Below are 14185 nucleotides of genomic sequence, written 5' to 3' on the forward strand. Positions count from 1 at the left end.
GAACACGATTAGCCTTTATGTTGTATTGCAGTGGGTATGATTATGTCTCTTGTTCTTCAGAAGTGACCACGACAACAGGAAAACCAACTACAACCAGGTCCACTCCTGGCTCCACACCAGGTGAGTGATGGCTTCTTTCGATATACAATAGCAATACCAGTGACACGTGCTATCTTAATTTCACAACTTCCAGATAGTGGAAGTCCATTACGTCACACTAGTCAATATTTAGTCCAGAATTTCCAGAGTGATCTGGGTAATAACTGACACGTTCAGATGAAGCTCACAATTACAAATGCTCTATTGTGACAAGTTCTCCTGGAGGAGTTTTTCCCATCGGAAGAATTAAATAATGAATGTTTAAAGAGTTTTAACTGCAAATTTGTACACTTGTTCTCAAATCTGTCTCCGTTAGTTGCTACTTATTCTCACCCACGTTTTCATTACGATTTTCCACCTTGTTACTAAACTGTAATATTTCCACTTTAAACTTCTCGCAGGTTGAACACTTTTGAATTTTATTGCAATCATTGCCAAATATTGTGAAAAGAATTTACCTTTGCTATGCTCTTGACATTATTAATGTTTTAGAATATTTTCATGAAATAATGCATTTGAAGCATTTACAAATGCTAACTTGCTGCTGTCACATTTATGGTCCCCATTTTTGGTTGGTTCATGAGTGTCTAATATGTTGTCCTACATTTCTCCTTTTCTCTTACCAATTTCCTCAAGATTTGTGCCTTAATATCAGTAATGTATCCCAGTTGTAAAACTCTCAATCCTGTAGGATTTGGAATTGGAATTCGTTGATTTTGAATGTTATTTTCTTGTCAGCAGTGTCAACAACAACACAGGAAACAACTACCACACCTGTGACTGAGAAAACTACTACAGCAGGTAAGTGATGGCTCCTTTCAATATTCACCAGCAAGTCTGTTCACACTGGGATGCTTTTCTCATTTGCAAATTTCAAGAAATCAACGTCCATTCATTCAGTCTTGTACACGCTACCTTTTCGATGTAAATGGTTGAAAATTTACTAAATCTGAATCATCAGTTAGTTTTGTAACCATCACATTTGTAGCAAGATCAATGTGATAGTTTTATGGTCAAACTACATGAAAACTGTGGTGTTTATGTCATGGTGAAGTGGTTTTCATTACATTTCATCTGCCCCAGAAGGGTTCACTACAACAGTGAAACCAACAACAACTAGCTACATGACTGGTTCCACACCGAGTAAGTAAAGCCCCTCTTTTGATGAGCATCAGCAAGAGCAGCAAACAAGTACAATAAAAAGATAATGCTGGAAAAGTTCAGCAAGTCTGCCAACACCTGCTCAGTATTTGCTGTACTTTATGGCTTTGTCTCAGATTTCCAAAACCACAGTATTTTCTTTTTACACTCGTGAAATATGTGATCTTCTTCCAGCACACACTAGAATTTCATCACTGGTAGATACTGTGAACTTACTTTACAACGGGAAACGGATGAAATTTTTATTCCTTGAAAGAAGATCGCTCAGAGTCCGGGGCTGAGGGCAACTCTTGTGTGCATGACTGTTCACACCAGTGCGCTGTTCTCAAATTCGCCTTTAAGGCAATGTCAGTCCATTCAGTCATGTGGACCGTATGTGGGTGGAAGTGATTGAATATATGGAGACATCGGAATCCAGATGTACTATTTTACACATCATATTTACAGCAAAGCCAATAAAATAAATCGTACAATGGAACACGATTATCCTTTATGTTGTATTGCGGTGGGTATGATTATGTCTCTTGTTCTTCAGAAGTGACTACGACAACAGGAAAACCAACTACAACCAGGTCCACTCCTGGCTCCACACCAGGTGAGTGATGGCTTCTTTCGATATACAATAGCAATACCAGTGACACGTGCTATCTTAATTTCACAACTTCCAGATAGTGGAAGTCCATTACGTCACACTAGTCAATATTTAGTCCAGAATTTCCAGAGTGAACTGGGTAATAACTGACACGTTCAGATGAAGCTCACAATTACAAATGCTCTATTGTGACAAGTTCTCCTGGAGGAGTTTTTCCCATCGGAAGAATTAAATAATGAATGTTTAAAGAGTTTTAACTGCAAATTTGGACACTTGTTCTCAAATCTGTCTCCTTTAGTTGCTACTTATTCTCACCCACGTTTTCATTACGATTTTCCACCCTGTTACTAAACTGTAACATTTCCACTTTAAACTTCTCGCAGGCTGAACACTTCTGAATTTTATTGCAATCATTACCAAATATTGTGAAAAGAATTTACCTTTGCTATGCTCTTGACATTATTAATGTTTTAGAATACTTTCATGAAATAATGCATTTGAAGCATTACAAATGCTAACTTGCTGCTGTCACATTTATGGTCCCCATTTTTGGTTAGTTTATGAGTGTCTAATATGTTGTCCTACATTTCTCCTTTTCTCTCAGCAATTTCCTCAAGATTTGTGCCTTAATATCAGTAATGTATCCCAGTTGTAAAACTCTCAATCCTGTAGGATTTGGAATTGGAATTCGTTGATTTTGAATGTTATTTTCTTGTCAGCAGTGTCAACAACAACACAGGAAACAACTACCACACCTGTGACTGAGAAAACTACTACAGCAGGTAAGTGATGTCTCTTTTCAATATTCACCAGCAAGTCTGTTCACACTGGGATGCTTTTCTCATTTGCAAATTTCAAGAAATCAACGTCCATTCATTCAGTCTTGTACACGCTACCTTTTCGATGTAATTGGTTGAAAATTTACTAAATCTGAATCATCAGTTAGTTTTGTAACCGTCACTTTTGTAGCAAGATCAATGTGATAGTTTTATGGTCAAACTACATGAAAACTGTGGTGTTTATGTCATGGTGAAGTGGTTTTCATTACATTTCATCTGCCCCAGAAGGGATCACTACAACAGAGAAACCAACAACTACTGGCTACATGACTGGTTCCACACCGAGTAAGTAAAGCCCCTCTTTTGATGAGCATCAGCAAGAGCAGCAAACAAGTGCAATAAAAAGATAATGCTGGAAAAGTTCAGCAAGTCTGCCAACACCTGCTCAGTATTTCCTGTACTTTATGGCTTTGTCTCAGATTTCCAAATCCACAGTATTTTCTTTTTACACTCGTGAAATATGTGATCTTCTTCCAGCGCACACTAGAATTTCATCACTGGTAGATACTGTGACCTTACTTTACAACGGGAAACGGATGAAATTTATATTCCTTGAAATAAGATCGCTCAGAGTCCGGGGCTGAGGGGAACTCTTGTGTAGATGAAATGTAATGAAAACCACTTCATCATGACATAAACACCACAGTTTTCATGTAGTTTGCCCATAAAACTATCACATTGATCTTGCTACAAAAGTGACAGTTACAAAACTAACTGATGATACAGATTTAGTAAATTTTCAACCAATTACATCGAAAAGGTAGCGTGTCTGTTCACACCAGTGCGCTGTTCTCAAATTCGCCTTTTAGGCAATGTCAGTCCATTCAGTCATGTGGACCGTATGTGGGTGGACGTGATTGAATATATGGAGACATCGGAATCCAGATGTACTATTTTACACATCATATTTACAGCAAATCCAATAAAATAAATCGTACAATGGAACACGATTATCCTTTATGTTGTATTGCAGTGGGTATGATTATGTCTCTTGTTCTTCAGAAGTGACCACGACAACAGGAAAACCAACTACAACCAGGTCCACTCCTGGCTCCACACCAGGTGAGTGATGGCTTCTTTCGATATACAATAGCAATACCAGTGACACGTGCTATCTTAATTTCACAACTTCCAGATAGTGGAAGTCCATTACGTCACACTAGTCAATATTTAGTCCAGAATTTACAGAGTGATCTGGGTAATAACTGACACGTTCAGATGAAGCTCACAATTACAAATAAGCTATTGTGACAAGTTCTCCTGGAGGAGTATTTCCCATCGGAAGCATTAAATAATGAATGTTTAAAGAGTTTTAACTGCAAATTTGGACACTTGTTCTCAAAACTGTCTCCCTTAGTTGCTACTTATTCTCACCCACGTTTTCATTATGATTTTCCACCCTGTTACTAAACTGTAACATTTCCACTTAAAACTTCTCACAGGCTGAACACTTTTGAATTTTATTGCAATCATTGCCAAATATTGTGAAAAGAATTTACCTTTGCTATGCTCTTGACATTATTAATGTTTTACAATATTTTCATGAAATAATGCATTTGAAGCATTTACAAATGCTAACTTGCTGCTGTCACATTTATGGTCCCCATTTTTGGTTAGTTCATGAGTGTCTAATATGTTGTCCTACATTTCTCCTTTTCTCTTACCAATTTCCTCAAGATTTGTGCCTTAATATCAGTAATGTATCCCAGTTGTAAAACTCTCAATCCTGTAGGATTTGGAATTGGAATTCATTGATTTTGAATGTTATTTTCTTGTCAGCAGTGTCAACAACAACACAGGAAACAACTACCACACCTGTGACTGAGAAAACTACTACAGCAGGTAAGTGATGTCTCCTTTCAATATTCACCAGCAAGTCTGTTCACACTGGGATGCTTTTCTCATTTGCAAATTTCAAGAAATCAACGTCCATTCATTCAGTCTTGTACACGCTGCCTTTTTGACGTAAATGGTTGAAAATTTACTAAATCTGAATCATCAGTTAGTTTTGTAAGCATCACTTTTGTAGCAAGATCAATGTGATAGATTTATGGTCAAACTACATGAAAACTGTGGTGTTTATGTCATGGTGAAGTGGTTTTCATTACTTTTCTTGTTCCCCAGAAGTGGTCACTACAACAGTGAAAGCAACAACAACTGGGTACATGACTGGTTCCACACCGGGTAAGTAAAGCCCCTCTTTTGATGAGCATCAGCAAGAGCAGCAAACAAGTGCAATAAAAAGATAATGCTGGAAAAGTTCAGCAAGTCTGCTAAGATTTGCTGCGTATTTCCTGTACTTTATGGCTTTGTCTCAGATTTCCAAATCTGAGTTTCCAAATCAAGAATTTTGCTTTTTCTCTACTGAAATAAGTGATCTTCTTTCAGCACACACTAGAATTTCATCACTGGTAGATACTGTGACCTTACTTTACAACGGGAAATGGATGAAACTTTTCTTCCTTGAAAGAAGATCGCTCAGAGTCCAGGGCTGAGGGGAACTCTTGTGTGCATGACTGTTCACACCAGTGTACTGTTCTCAAATTCGCCTTTTAGGCAATGTCAGTCCATTCAGTCATGTGGACCGTATGTGGGTGGAAGTGATTGAATATATGGAGACATCGGAATCCAGATGTACTATTTTACATATCATATTTACAGCAAAGCCAATAAAATAAATCGTACAGTGGAACACGATTATCCTTTATGTTGTATTGCAGTGGGTATGATTATGTCTCTTGTTCTTCAGAAGCGACCACGACAACAGGAAAATCAACTACAACCAGGACCACTCCTGGCTCCACACCAGGTGAGTGATGACTTCTTTCAATATACAGTTGCAATGCCAGTGACACGTGCTATCTTAATTTCACAACTTCCAGATAGTGGAAGTCCATTACGTCACACTAGTCAATATTTAGTCCAGAATTTCCAGCATGAACTGGGTGATAACTGACACGTTCAGATGAAGTTCACAATTACAAATACGCTGTTGTGACAGGTTCTGCTGGAGGATTTTTTCCCATCGGTAGAATTAAATAATGAATGTTTAAAGAGTTTTAACTGCAAATTTGGACACTTGTTCTCAAATCTGTCTCCTTTAGTTGCTACTTATTCTCACCCACGTTTTCATTACGATTTTCCACCCTGTTACTAAACTGTAACATTTCCACTTAAAACTTCTCGCAGGCTGAACACTTTTGAATTTTATTGCAATCATTGCCAAATATTGTGAAAAGAATTTACCTTTGCTATGCTCTTGACATTATTACTGTTTTAGAATATTTTCATGAAATAATGCATTTGAAGCATTTACAAATGCTAAACTTACTGCTGTCACATTTATGGTCCTCATTTTTGGTTAGTTCATGAGTGTCTAATATGTTGTCCTACATTTCTCCTTTTCTCTTACCAATTTCCTCAAGATTTGTGCCTTAATATCAGTAATGTATCCCAGTTGTAAAACTCTCAATCCTGTAGGATTTGGAATTGGAATTCGTTGATTTTGAATGTTATTTTCTTGTCAGCAGTGTCAACAACAACACAGGAAACAACTACCACACCTGTGACTGAGAAAACTACTACAGCAGGTAAGTGATGTCTCCTTTCAATATTCACCAGCAAGTCTGTTCACACTGGGATGCTTTTCTCATTTGCAAATTTCAAGAAATCAACGTCCATTCATTCTGTCTTGTACACGCTGCCTTTTTGACGTAAATGGTTGAAAATTTACTAAATCTGAATCATCAGTTAGTTTTGTAACCATCACTTTTGTAGCAAGATCAATGTGATAGTTTTATGGTCAAACTACATGAAAACTGTGGTGTTTATGTCATGGTGAAGTGGTTTTCATTACTTTTCTTGTTCCCCAGAAGTGGTCACTACAACAGTGAAAGCAACAACAACTGGGTACATGACTGGTTCCACACCGGGTAAGTAAAGCCCCTCTTTTGATGAGCATCAGCAAGAGCAGCAAACAAGTGCAATAAAAAGATAATGCTGGAAAATTTCAGCAAGTCTGCTAAGATTTGCTGCGTATTTCCTGTACTTTATGGCTTTGTCTCAGATTTCCAAATCTGAGTTTCCAAATCAAGAATTTTGCTTTTTCTCTACTGAAATAAGTGATCTTCTTTCAGCACACACTAGAATTTCATCACTGGTAGATACTGTGACCTTACTTTACAACGGGAAATGGATGAAATTTTTCTTCCTTGAAAGAAGATCGCTCAGAGTCCAGGGCTGAGGGGAACTCTTGTGTGCATGACTGTTCACACCAGTGCACTGTTCTCAAATTCGCCTTTTAGGCAATGTCAGTCCATTCAGTCATGTGGACCGTATGTGGGTGGAAGTGATTGAATATATGGAGACATCGGAATCCAGATGTACTATTTTACATATCATATTTACAGCAAAGCCAATAAAATAAATCGTACAGTGGAACACGATTATCCTTTATGTTGTATTGCAGTGGGTATGATTATGTCTCTTGTTCTTCAGAAGCGACCACGACAACAGGAATATCAACTACAACCAGGACCACTCCTGGCTCCACACCAGGTGAGTGATGACTTCTTTCAATATACAGTTGCAATACCAGTGACACATGCTACCTTAATTTCACAACTTCCAGACAATGGAAATTTATTACGTCACACTTGTCAATGTTTAGTCCAGAATTTCCAGAGTGAACTGGGTGATAACTGACACGTTCAGATGAAGCTAACAATTACAAATGCGCCGTTGTGACAAGTTCTCCTGGAGGAGTATTTCCCATCGGAAGAATTAAATAATGAATGTTTAAAGAGTTTTAACTGCAAATTTGGACACTTGTTCTCAAATCTGTCTCCTATAGTTGCTACGTATTCCCTCACACGTTTTCATTACGATTTTCCACCCTGTTACTAAACTGTAACATTTCCACTTTAAATTTCTCGCAGGCTGAACACTTTTGAATTTTATTGCAATCATTGCCAAATATTGTGAAAAGAATTTACCTTTGCTATGCTCTTGACTTTATTAATGTTTTAGAATATGATCATGAAGTAATGCATTTGAAGCATTTACAAATGCTAACTTGCTGCTGTCACATTTATGGTCCCCATTTTTGGTTAGTTCATGAGTGTCTAATATGTTGTCCTACATTTCTCCTTTTCTGTTACCAATTTCCTCAAGATTTGTGCCTTAATATCAGTAATGTATCCCAATTGTAAAACTCTCAATCTTGTAGGATTTGGAATTGGAATTCGTTGATTTTGAATGTTATTTTCTTGTCAGCAGTGTCAACAACAACACAGGAAACAACTACCACACCTGTGACTGAGAAAACTACTACAGCAGGTAAGTGATGTCTCCTTTCAATATTCACCAGCAATTCTGTTCACACTGGGATACTTTTCTCATTTGCAAATTTCAAGAAATCAACGTCCATTCATTCAGTCTTGTACACGCTGCCTTTTCGACGTAAATGGTTGAAAATTTACTAAATCTGAATCATCAGTTAGTTTTGTAACCATCACTTTTGTAGCAAGATCAATGTAATAGTTTTATGATCAAACTACATGAAAACTGTGGTGTTTATGTCATGGTGAAGTGGTTTTCATTACTTTTCTTGTTCCCTTGAAGGGGTCACTACAACAGTGAAACCAAAATCAACTGGGTACACGACTGGCTCCACACCAGGTAAGTAAAGCCCCTCTTTTGATGAGCATCAGCAAGACCAGCAAACAAGTGCATTAAAAATATACTGCTGGAAAAGTTCAGCAAGTCTGCCAACACCTGCTGCGTATTTATTGTACTTTATGGCTTTGTCTCAGATTTCCAAATCCACAGTATTTTGCTTTTACACTATAGAAATAAGTGATCTTCTTTCAGCACACGCTGGAATTTTATCACTGGTAGATACTGTGACCTTACTTTACAACGGGAAATGGATGGAATTTTTACTCCTTGAATGAAGATCGCTCAGAGTCCGGGGCTGAGGGGAACTCTTGTGTGCATGAGTGTTCACACCAGTGCGTTGTTCTCAAATTCGCCTTTTAGGCAATGTCAGTCCGTTCAGTCATGTGGACCTTATGTGGGTGGAAGTGATTGAATATATGTAGACATCAGAATCCAGATGTACTATTCTACACATCATATTTGCAGCAAAGCCAATAAAAAAAATCTTACGGTGGAACACGATTAGCCTTTATGTTGTATTGCAGTGGATATGATTATGTCTCTTGTTCTTCAGAAGTGACCACGACAACAGTGAAATCAGCTACAACCAGCTCCACTACCAGCTCCACACCAGGTGAGTGATGGCTTCTTTCGATATACAGTAGCAAAACCAATGTCATGACAATGGGTGTCCATTGCTTCACACTTGTCGATATTTAATCCAGAACTTTCAGAGTGAACTGGTTGATAACTGACACGTTCAGATGAAGCTCAATCAGAATGTGCACATGAGGAAATACGTTTTATCCATGTTTCTGTATGCACCGTTCTCTCATGGAGTCTACTTGCTCACCAATGTTTAGCAAATCTTTTCCTAAATAATTGCCTGACATTTACATAAGATGGAAAATGTTCTTTGCACGTTGATGGTGATAGACAGCATCTTTTTCAAAGCCAGTGGGTTCAAAAATATATCTTGTCAAAGGATGTTCCCCTTAGAATCCTTCAATTGTTCATATTCTTCCATTTTCTTCTTTCACCTGTAACTTTAAAGAATAGTTTTGAAATAAAACCAAATATGCAAATATTGATTTGTCTTTCTCCAGTTTAATTTTGGTCCTTTGTACTCGAATTTCATTGGGGTAGTCAGTAGCTGTTGTCAATACTTTCCTCATTCTTTATTCCTTATTGTCAATTAAATAACCAAATGCTGGAACTGTATCAATGCTGCTGAATTTGCAATCAGAGTGCAGCAGTTTTCAATGTTTTCCTTTACCTTCAGAAGTGCCAACTCCATCAACCGTAACAACAACTGTGTCTACAGCCAGTTCTACAACTGGTAAGTGATGCTTTCTTTCAATATCTCCCTCTTGCCTGTCAGACATTCCCTCGGGTTTGAGGATGACTTGCTTCCATTCCGGTTCGAGGAGCTCTGCCATGGCAGATAAGTCCAATGCAACGTCTGCAGATTCTGCCACATGCGTGGCAGTTGTTGTTTGGATGGTCGTATGGATGACTTGTTTGGAGGTGCTTGTGCTCCTTCCATTGACTCTAGTTGGTCTCTGCGATGAATCTCTCGTTGTGTCCGATGTCTTCCCAATCCAAACATCTCCATTTTTGGTCAGTCACAGGCCAGAGACTCCCATGGATCCACCGGGATATTTGAGCTCTTCAGGGATGCTTTGAGGACATCCTTGAAGTGTTTCTGCTTCCCTCCTGGGAGTCTCCTGATGCGACCAAGTTCCAGCTGAAGCTTTTGGAGCTAGTATCAGGCATTTATATGACATCTCCTGCCCAGCAGGGCTGGTTTTGAGTAATTGTCAACTCCCTGCTCAACATGTTGGCTTGGGAGAGGATGATCTTCGTCTCAGGTTTGTAATACTGGATCCCAATTCTCTTTTCAAATACTCTTTCCAATGCCTGAAATTTGCAGTGTTGTGGTATTGATTGCTTTTCTTGTTCTTCAGTGCGAATTAGTATAACAGTGATAGCAACAACAACTGTGTTTACTGTTGGGCACTACTCATAAGTGCTTTAAAAATTGTTCATGTTGTACTGTAACCAGATTAACAGGAAAGTTTTCTTCTTTCCCTCCTACTTTCATCTTTGTTCCACCTAACAGTCTGTTCATCTCAGTCAACATTTGGAAACGATTTTGTCAGCTGCCTATTTATATTCCATATTAAGTTTGTCACTATCTTTTCCTACAGGAGTGATTTGCAATGGTGCATGGTCTGACTGGTTTAATGGAAAAACGCCATCTATTTTTGACAAAAATGATTCCGAATTACTGGAGCCAATACGTGACAAATTGTGCCCTATTTTCACTAATAAAATAAGCCACATTGAATGTGAAGCTGTCAAATTCCCACAGCGTCCAATCAGTGAAACAAAGGACAATGTCACTTGCGATGTAGAGAAGGGACTGATTTGCAGTTTCAATGAAGAGACTTCTCTGAACGCCATGATGTGTTTGGACTATAGAATTCGAGTCTGCTGTGAGTCTGTAACGCCTTCGATCCCGAGCACAGTTTATCCAACATCAATAATTAGCTCAACGACAAGTGACGAGGGATGTTATTGTAATCGATTGCCTCTTAGAAAAGTAAGCTTCTCATTGCAGGAGTTCTGATAGTCAATATAAATGACATTGGAAGCAATAATTTTTAATTTCAACTTCATTGTGTTTTGATGATTGTTCTGGGGAAAGTCTAGGTTTGTGACTCACGGTAAAGACTTATAAAACTGTTATCACAGAAGCAGAAGACTTTGTTGAAATAAATGGAAAGAAAACATTATTACAAAGGGAAAGAAGGAAATTATGAAATGATGACAGAGAAAAAAACACTGTTGGAAGAAGGAATGCTAATGAAAGAATTTAGGCAGAAAACCAAGAAAAAGAATAAGGACCAACGTTCCAAATAAATTGGAATTGGGATTGATTAGTACGCATAAATACACATAACCTTAAACATAAAATTAGGGTATTGTAAATATTAATAACAATAGAGAAATATGATTTATTAGCTAACACAGGAACATGGCTTATATTTGAACAGAACTGCGAACTTAATATCCCTGGATACACCACTTTCAGGAGAATAAGTAAGGCAAAAAGCTGGATAGAGTGGAAATGTTAATGAAGGGCTGTAGCATAGCACTTGAACATAAAGCTTTCCTAGGGGATTGTTGGAAGATAGACTCCACATGGATAGAGTGAGAATTATGGAGAAAATTGGTGCAATTTGCAATAGAGATTGCAAGCTACCCTATAGTGGAAATGAGATGGAGGTTGAGATCCACAGTTGTACGTAAGAATGACAGGGCAATAACAAAAATATAACAGAAGTAACTGCTTTAACAAGGCACCAGAAGACTTGCAGCACCTGTAAAACCAACCCCAGGAGGGGCCACCATTTCTTAAGAGAAATGGGAGGGAAATTGAAAAATGAAATGCACTGAACTCTGAAATGATCCCCAAAACGGCAATCAGACACCTGCTAGCTAAGTAAGTTATTTGAGCTTCTAAGCTGTGCAACACTCTGGCTACATTGCTCAGTGGAAGCCAGCTCACCTTGGGAGTAGGTGATGGTGTAGTGGTATTGTTGCTGGACTTGTAATCCAAAGATCCAGGATAATGCTCTGGGGATCTGGGTTTAAATCCCACCATAGTAGATAGTGGAAAAATCAGGAATTAAAAGTCAAATGATGATGACCCATATGGTTCACTAATGGTTTAGGAAATCTGCTCTCCTTACCTTGTCTGGCCTACATGGGACTCCAGACCCACAGCAATGCTCTCTGATGAACAAGGACAATTAGGGATGGACAATAAATGCTGGCCTAGCCAATTATGCCCACATTCCATGAATGAATTAAAAAAAAACTATGGCATGCCAACTAGAAGATCAGCTGGTGTCAGGGCTGCATCTTTGGGCTCAAATTCGCTGAAGTGGAACATCCCTGTTTATTTCTTTACCTGTTTAGCATTGACTGGGTTTCTAAGAGCCAGTCATTTCAACATCATTAAGGTAGACACCATTTTTGTGCCTCTAGCACACATCAGGAAATTGCACATTGTCTGCCCCTGCTTTTCCAACCTTTACAATCAATGGATGGAGAGCATGATTTACCAGTTTGTGCTCCTACTGTGTGAAAGGATGGAGAGAGGAACAGGTGGCACTGAAAAATAGAACATCTCCCCAACAATTTTCCAAAAGGATCATTGTCCCAGTTTTCCTCTCTGGGGGTGTGGCAGTAATATTAACTGGAGTATATTGCAGTGCTCTGTCAAGAAGTTCCATTTAACACTTCATCATTTGTCATTGGCATGCTTCAGTTGCACCTGATGGTGATCTATTGGATGCCAGGCTAGACAGAGGAGGAAGTTTGGGGCACCTGCACTCATTAAGGGGGCATTAAAGGGAAAGCCTCATGAGAAGGAAGTCTTGCAGATACTGGGGTAGTATTTTTATCCAGACTCCTTCAGAGGAAGAGTGGTGTAGTTTTTAATGAATGTACCTGTGCCAGATGATTTGTATGCCTTCATGTTTAAGTTTTTGTATTCCCGTGAATGTTGTGCTGCTGTGTAATGGCAGGTATGGCAGCAGTACCCAAGTCTGCCATAGGAGGACAGTATTGTGGTGCCCAGTAGTAGATGGAGGAGCAGAGAAAACAAGAATTGATTATGATGAATGAAGGTGCAGGAAAAAGCACAACAAAGCAATTTATTCCAAGCAGAAAAGATTATTTAAAAATGGATAAAATAAACAGAAACCACATCAGATAATGGCAATGATTATTCAGTTATTTTCAGGCATTCTAATAAGCAAATACTAATAAGCAGAGATAGCATTGAATTTGATAGGCAGCTTTTTACTCTTGTGTACAAACTGCTAATGTTGCTAGTTAGAGTACAAGTAGGGATAAGCATAGTTTCCATGCTTAATAATTAAACCAACTTAAAGTTTTCTATGAACTTTTGCTCATTTTCTTTCTAGTGCAATGAAACTTGGGAGGAAGGTTGCTCCAAAATTACTTGTTTGAGAGAAGATACCTATTTGACAGTAAACATGACATGTCCATCACCACAGAATAAACCAACATGCAGGAGTGGCATGGAGCCTGTGAAAGTCCGAACTAAAAATGGCTGTTGTGAGAAATGGGAATGTGATTGTTAGTATCCTTTCTCTGTTCAGCAATTTAAGTTAAATGCCCATTTGGAAAATTGTAGCGTTCTTGCTTTACTGCCATATTGAAATTCTATCTTTTTCTAACTTTTAGGTGAATGTGAAGTATGGGGAGAGCCACATTATCGTACATTTGATGGCCTGCAATACGACTTCTTTGAGAATTGCACATATATTCTTGTTGAAGAGCAAGTTCCAAAATACAATTTAAGAATTCTATTGGACAATTATTTTTGCTGGCCCAGTGTGCCTAAATCTTGTCCAAAAGGGCTAGTTATATTTTACAATGGAAATACTGTAGCTATTTCAACTGGGGATCAGTATGTGGTAAGTGCTTTAGAGTACAGCGGATTATGATCAGATACTATCAATTAAATCTATAATCTAAGCCTAACACATTTAGGAAGCCAATAATAAAATAGATTTAAAAGCAAAATACTGCAGATGCTGTAAATCAGAAATAAGAGCAGAAAGTTCTGGAGAAACTCAACAAATCAGATAGTATCTGTGGAGAGAGAAATAGTTAAAGTTTCGAGCCCAATATGACTATTCTTCAGAAACCCAAAAATGAAATAAATTTGTTGGTGCCCTTTCAACTGTCTCTGTAGAAATGGATGGACCAGCAAATTGCCTGGAGTCATACAAAG

The 14185-nt window shown here is 38.3% G+C and overlaps 1 protein-coding gene across 1 annotated transcript in view; it reads left to right on the forward strand.

Moving 5' to 3' along the window:
* LOC121286122 (mucin-2-like) overlaps positions 1–14185 on the forward strand; it is a 113941-nt gene that overhangs the window by 81890 nt on the left and 17866 nt on the right. The window contains exons 107-124 of the mRNA XM_041203110.1: positions 61–120; positions 838–900; positions 1796–1855; positions 2572–2634; positions 3694–3753; positions 4471–4533; positions 4816–4875; positions 5441–5500; positions 6219–6281; positions 6564–6623; positions 7189–7248; positions 7966–8028; positions 8314–8370; positions 8924–8983; positions 9632–9688; positions 10560–10954; positions 13350–13524; positions 13633–13865. Of these exons, the coding sequence (XP_041059044.1) occupies positions 61–120; positions 838–900; positions 1796–1855; positions 2572–2634; positions 3694–3753; positions 4471–4533; positions 4816–4875; positions 5441–5500; positions 6219–6281; positions 6564–6623; positions 7189–7248; positions 7966–8028; positions 8314–8370; positions 8924–8983; positions 9632–9688; positions 10560–10954; positions 13350–13524; positions 13633–13865 (1712 nt within the window). The remainder of the gene's footprint in view (positions 1–60; positions 121–837; positions 901–1795; positions 1856–2571; positions 2635–3693; positions 3754–4470; positions 4534–4815; positions 4876–5440; positions 5501–6218; positions 6282–6563; positions 6624–7188; positions 7249–7965; positions 8029–8313; positions 8371–8923; positions 8984–9631; positions 9689–10559; positions 10955–13349; positions 13525–13632; positions 13866–14185) is intronic.

The sequence above is a fragment of the Carcharodon carcharias genome, chromosome 13 (genome assembly GCF_017639515.1).
Source record: "Carcharodon carcharias isolate sCarCar2 chromosome 13, sCarCar2.pri, whole genome shotgun sequence".
Classification (NCBI taxonomy): Eukaryota; Metazoa; Chordata; class Chondrichthyes; order Lamniformes; family Lamnidae; genus Carcharodon; species Carcharodon carcharias.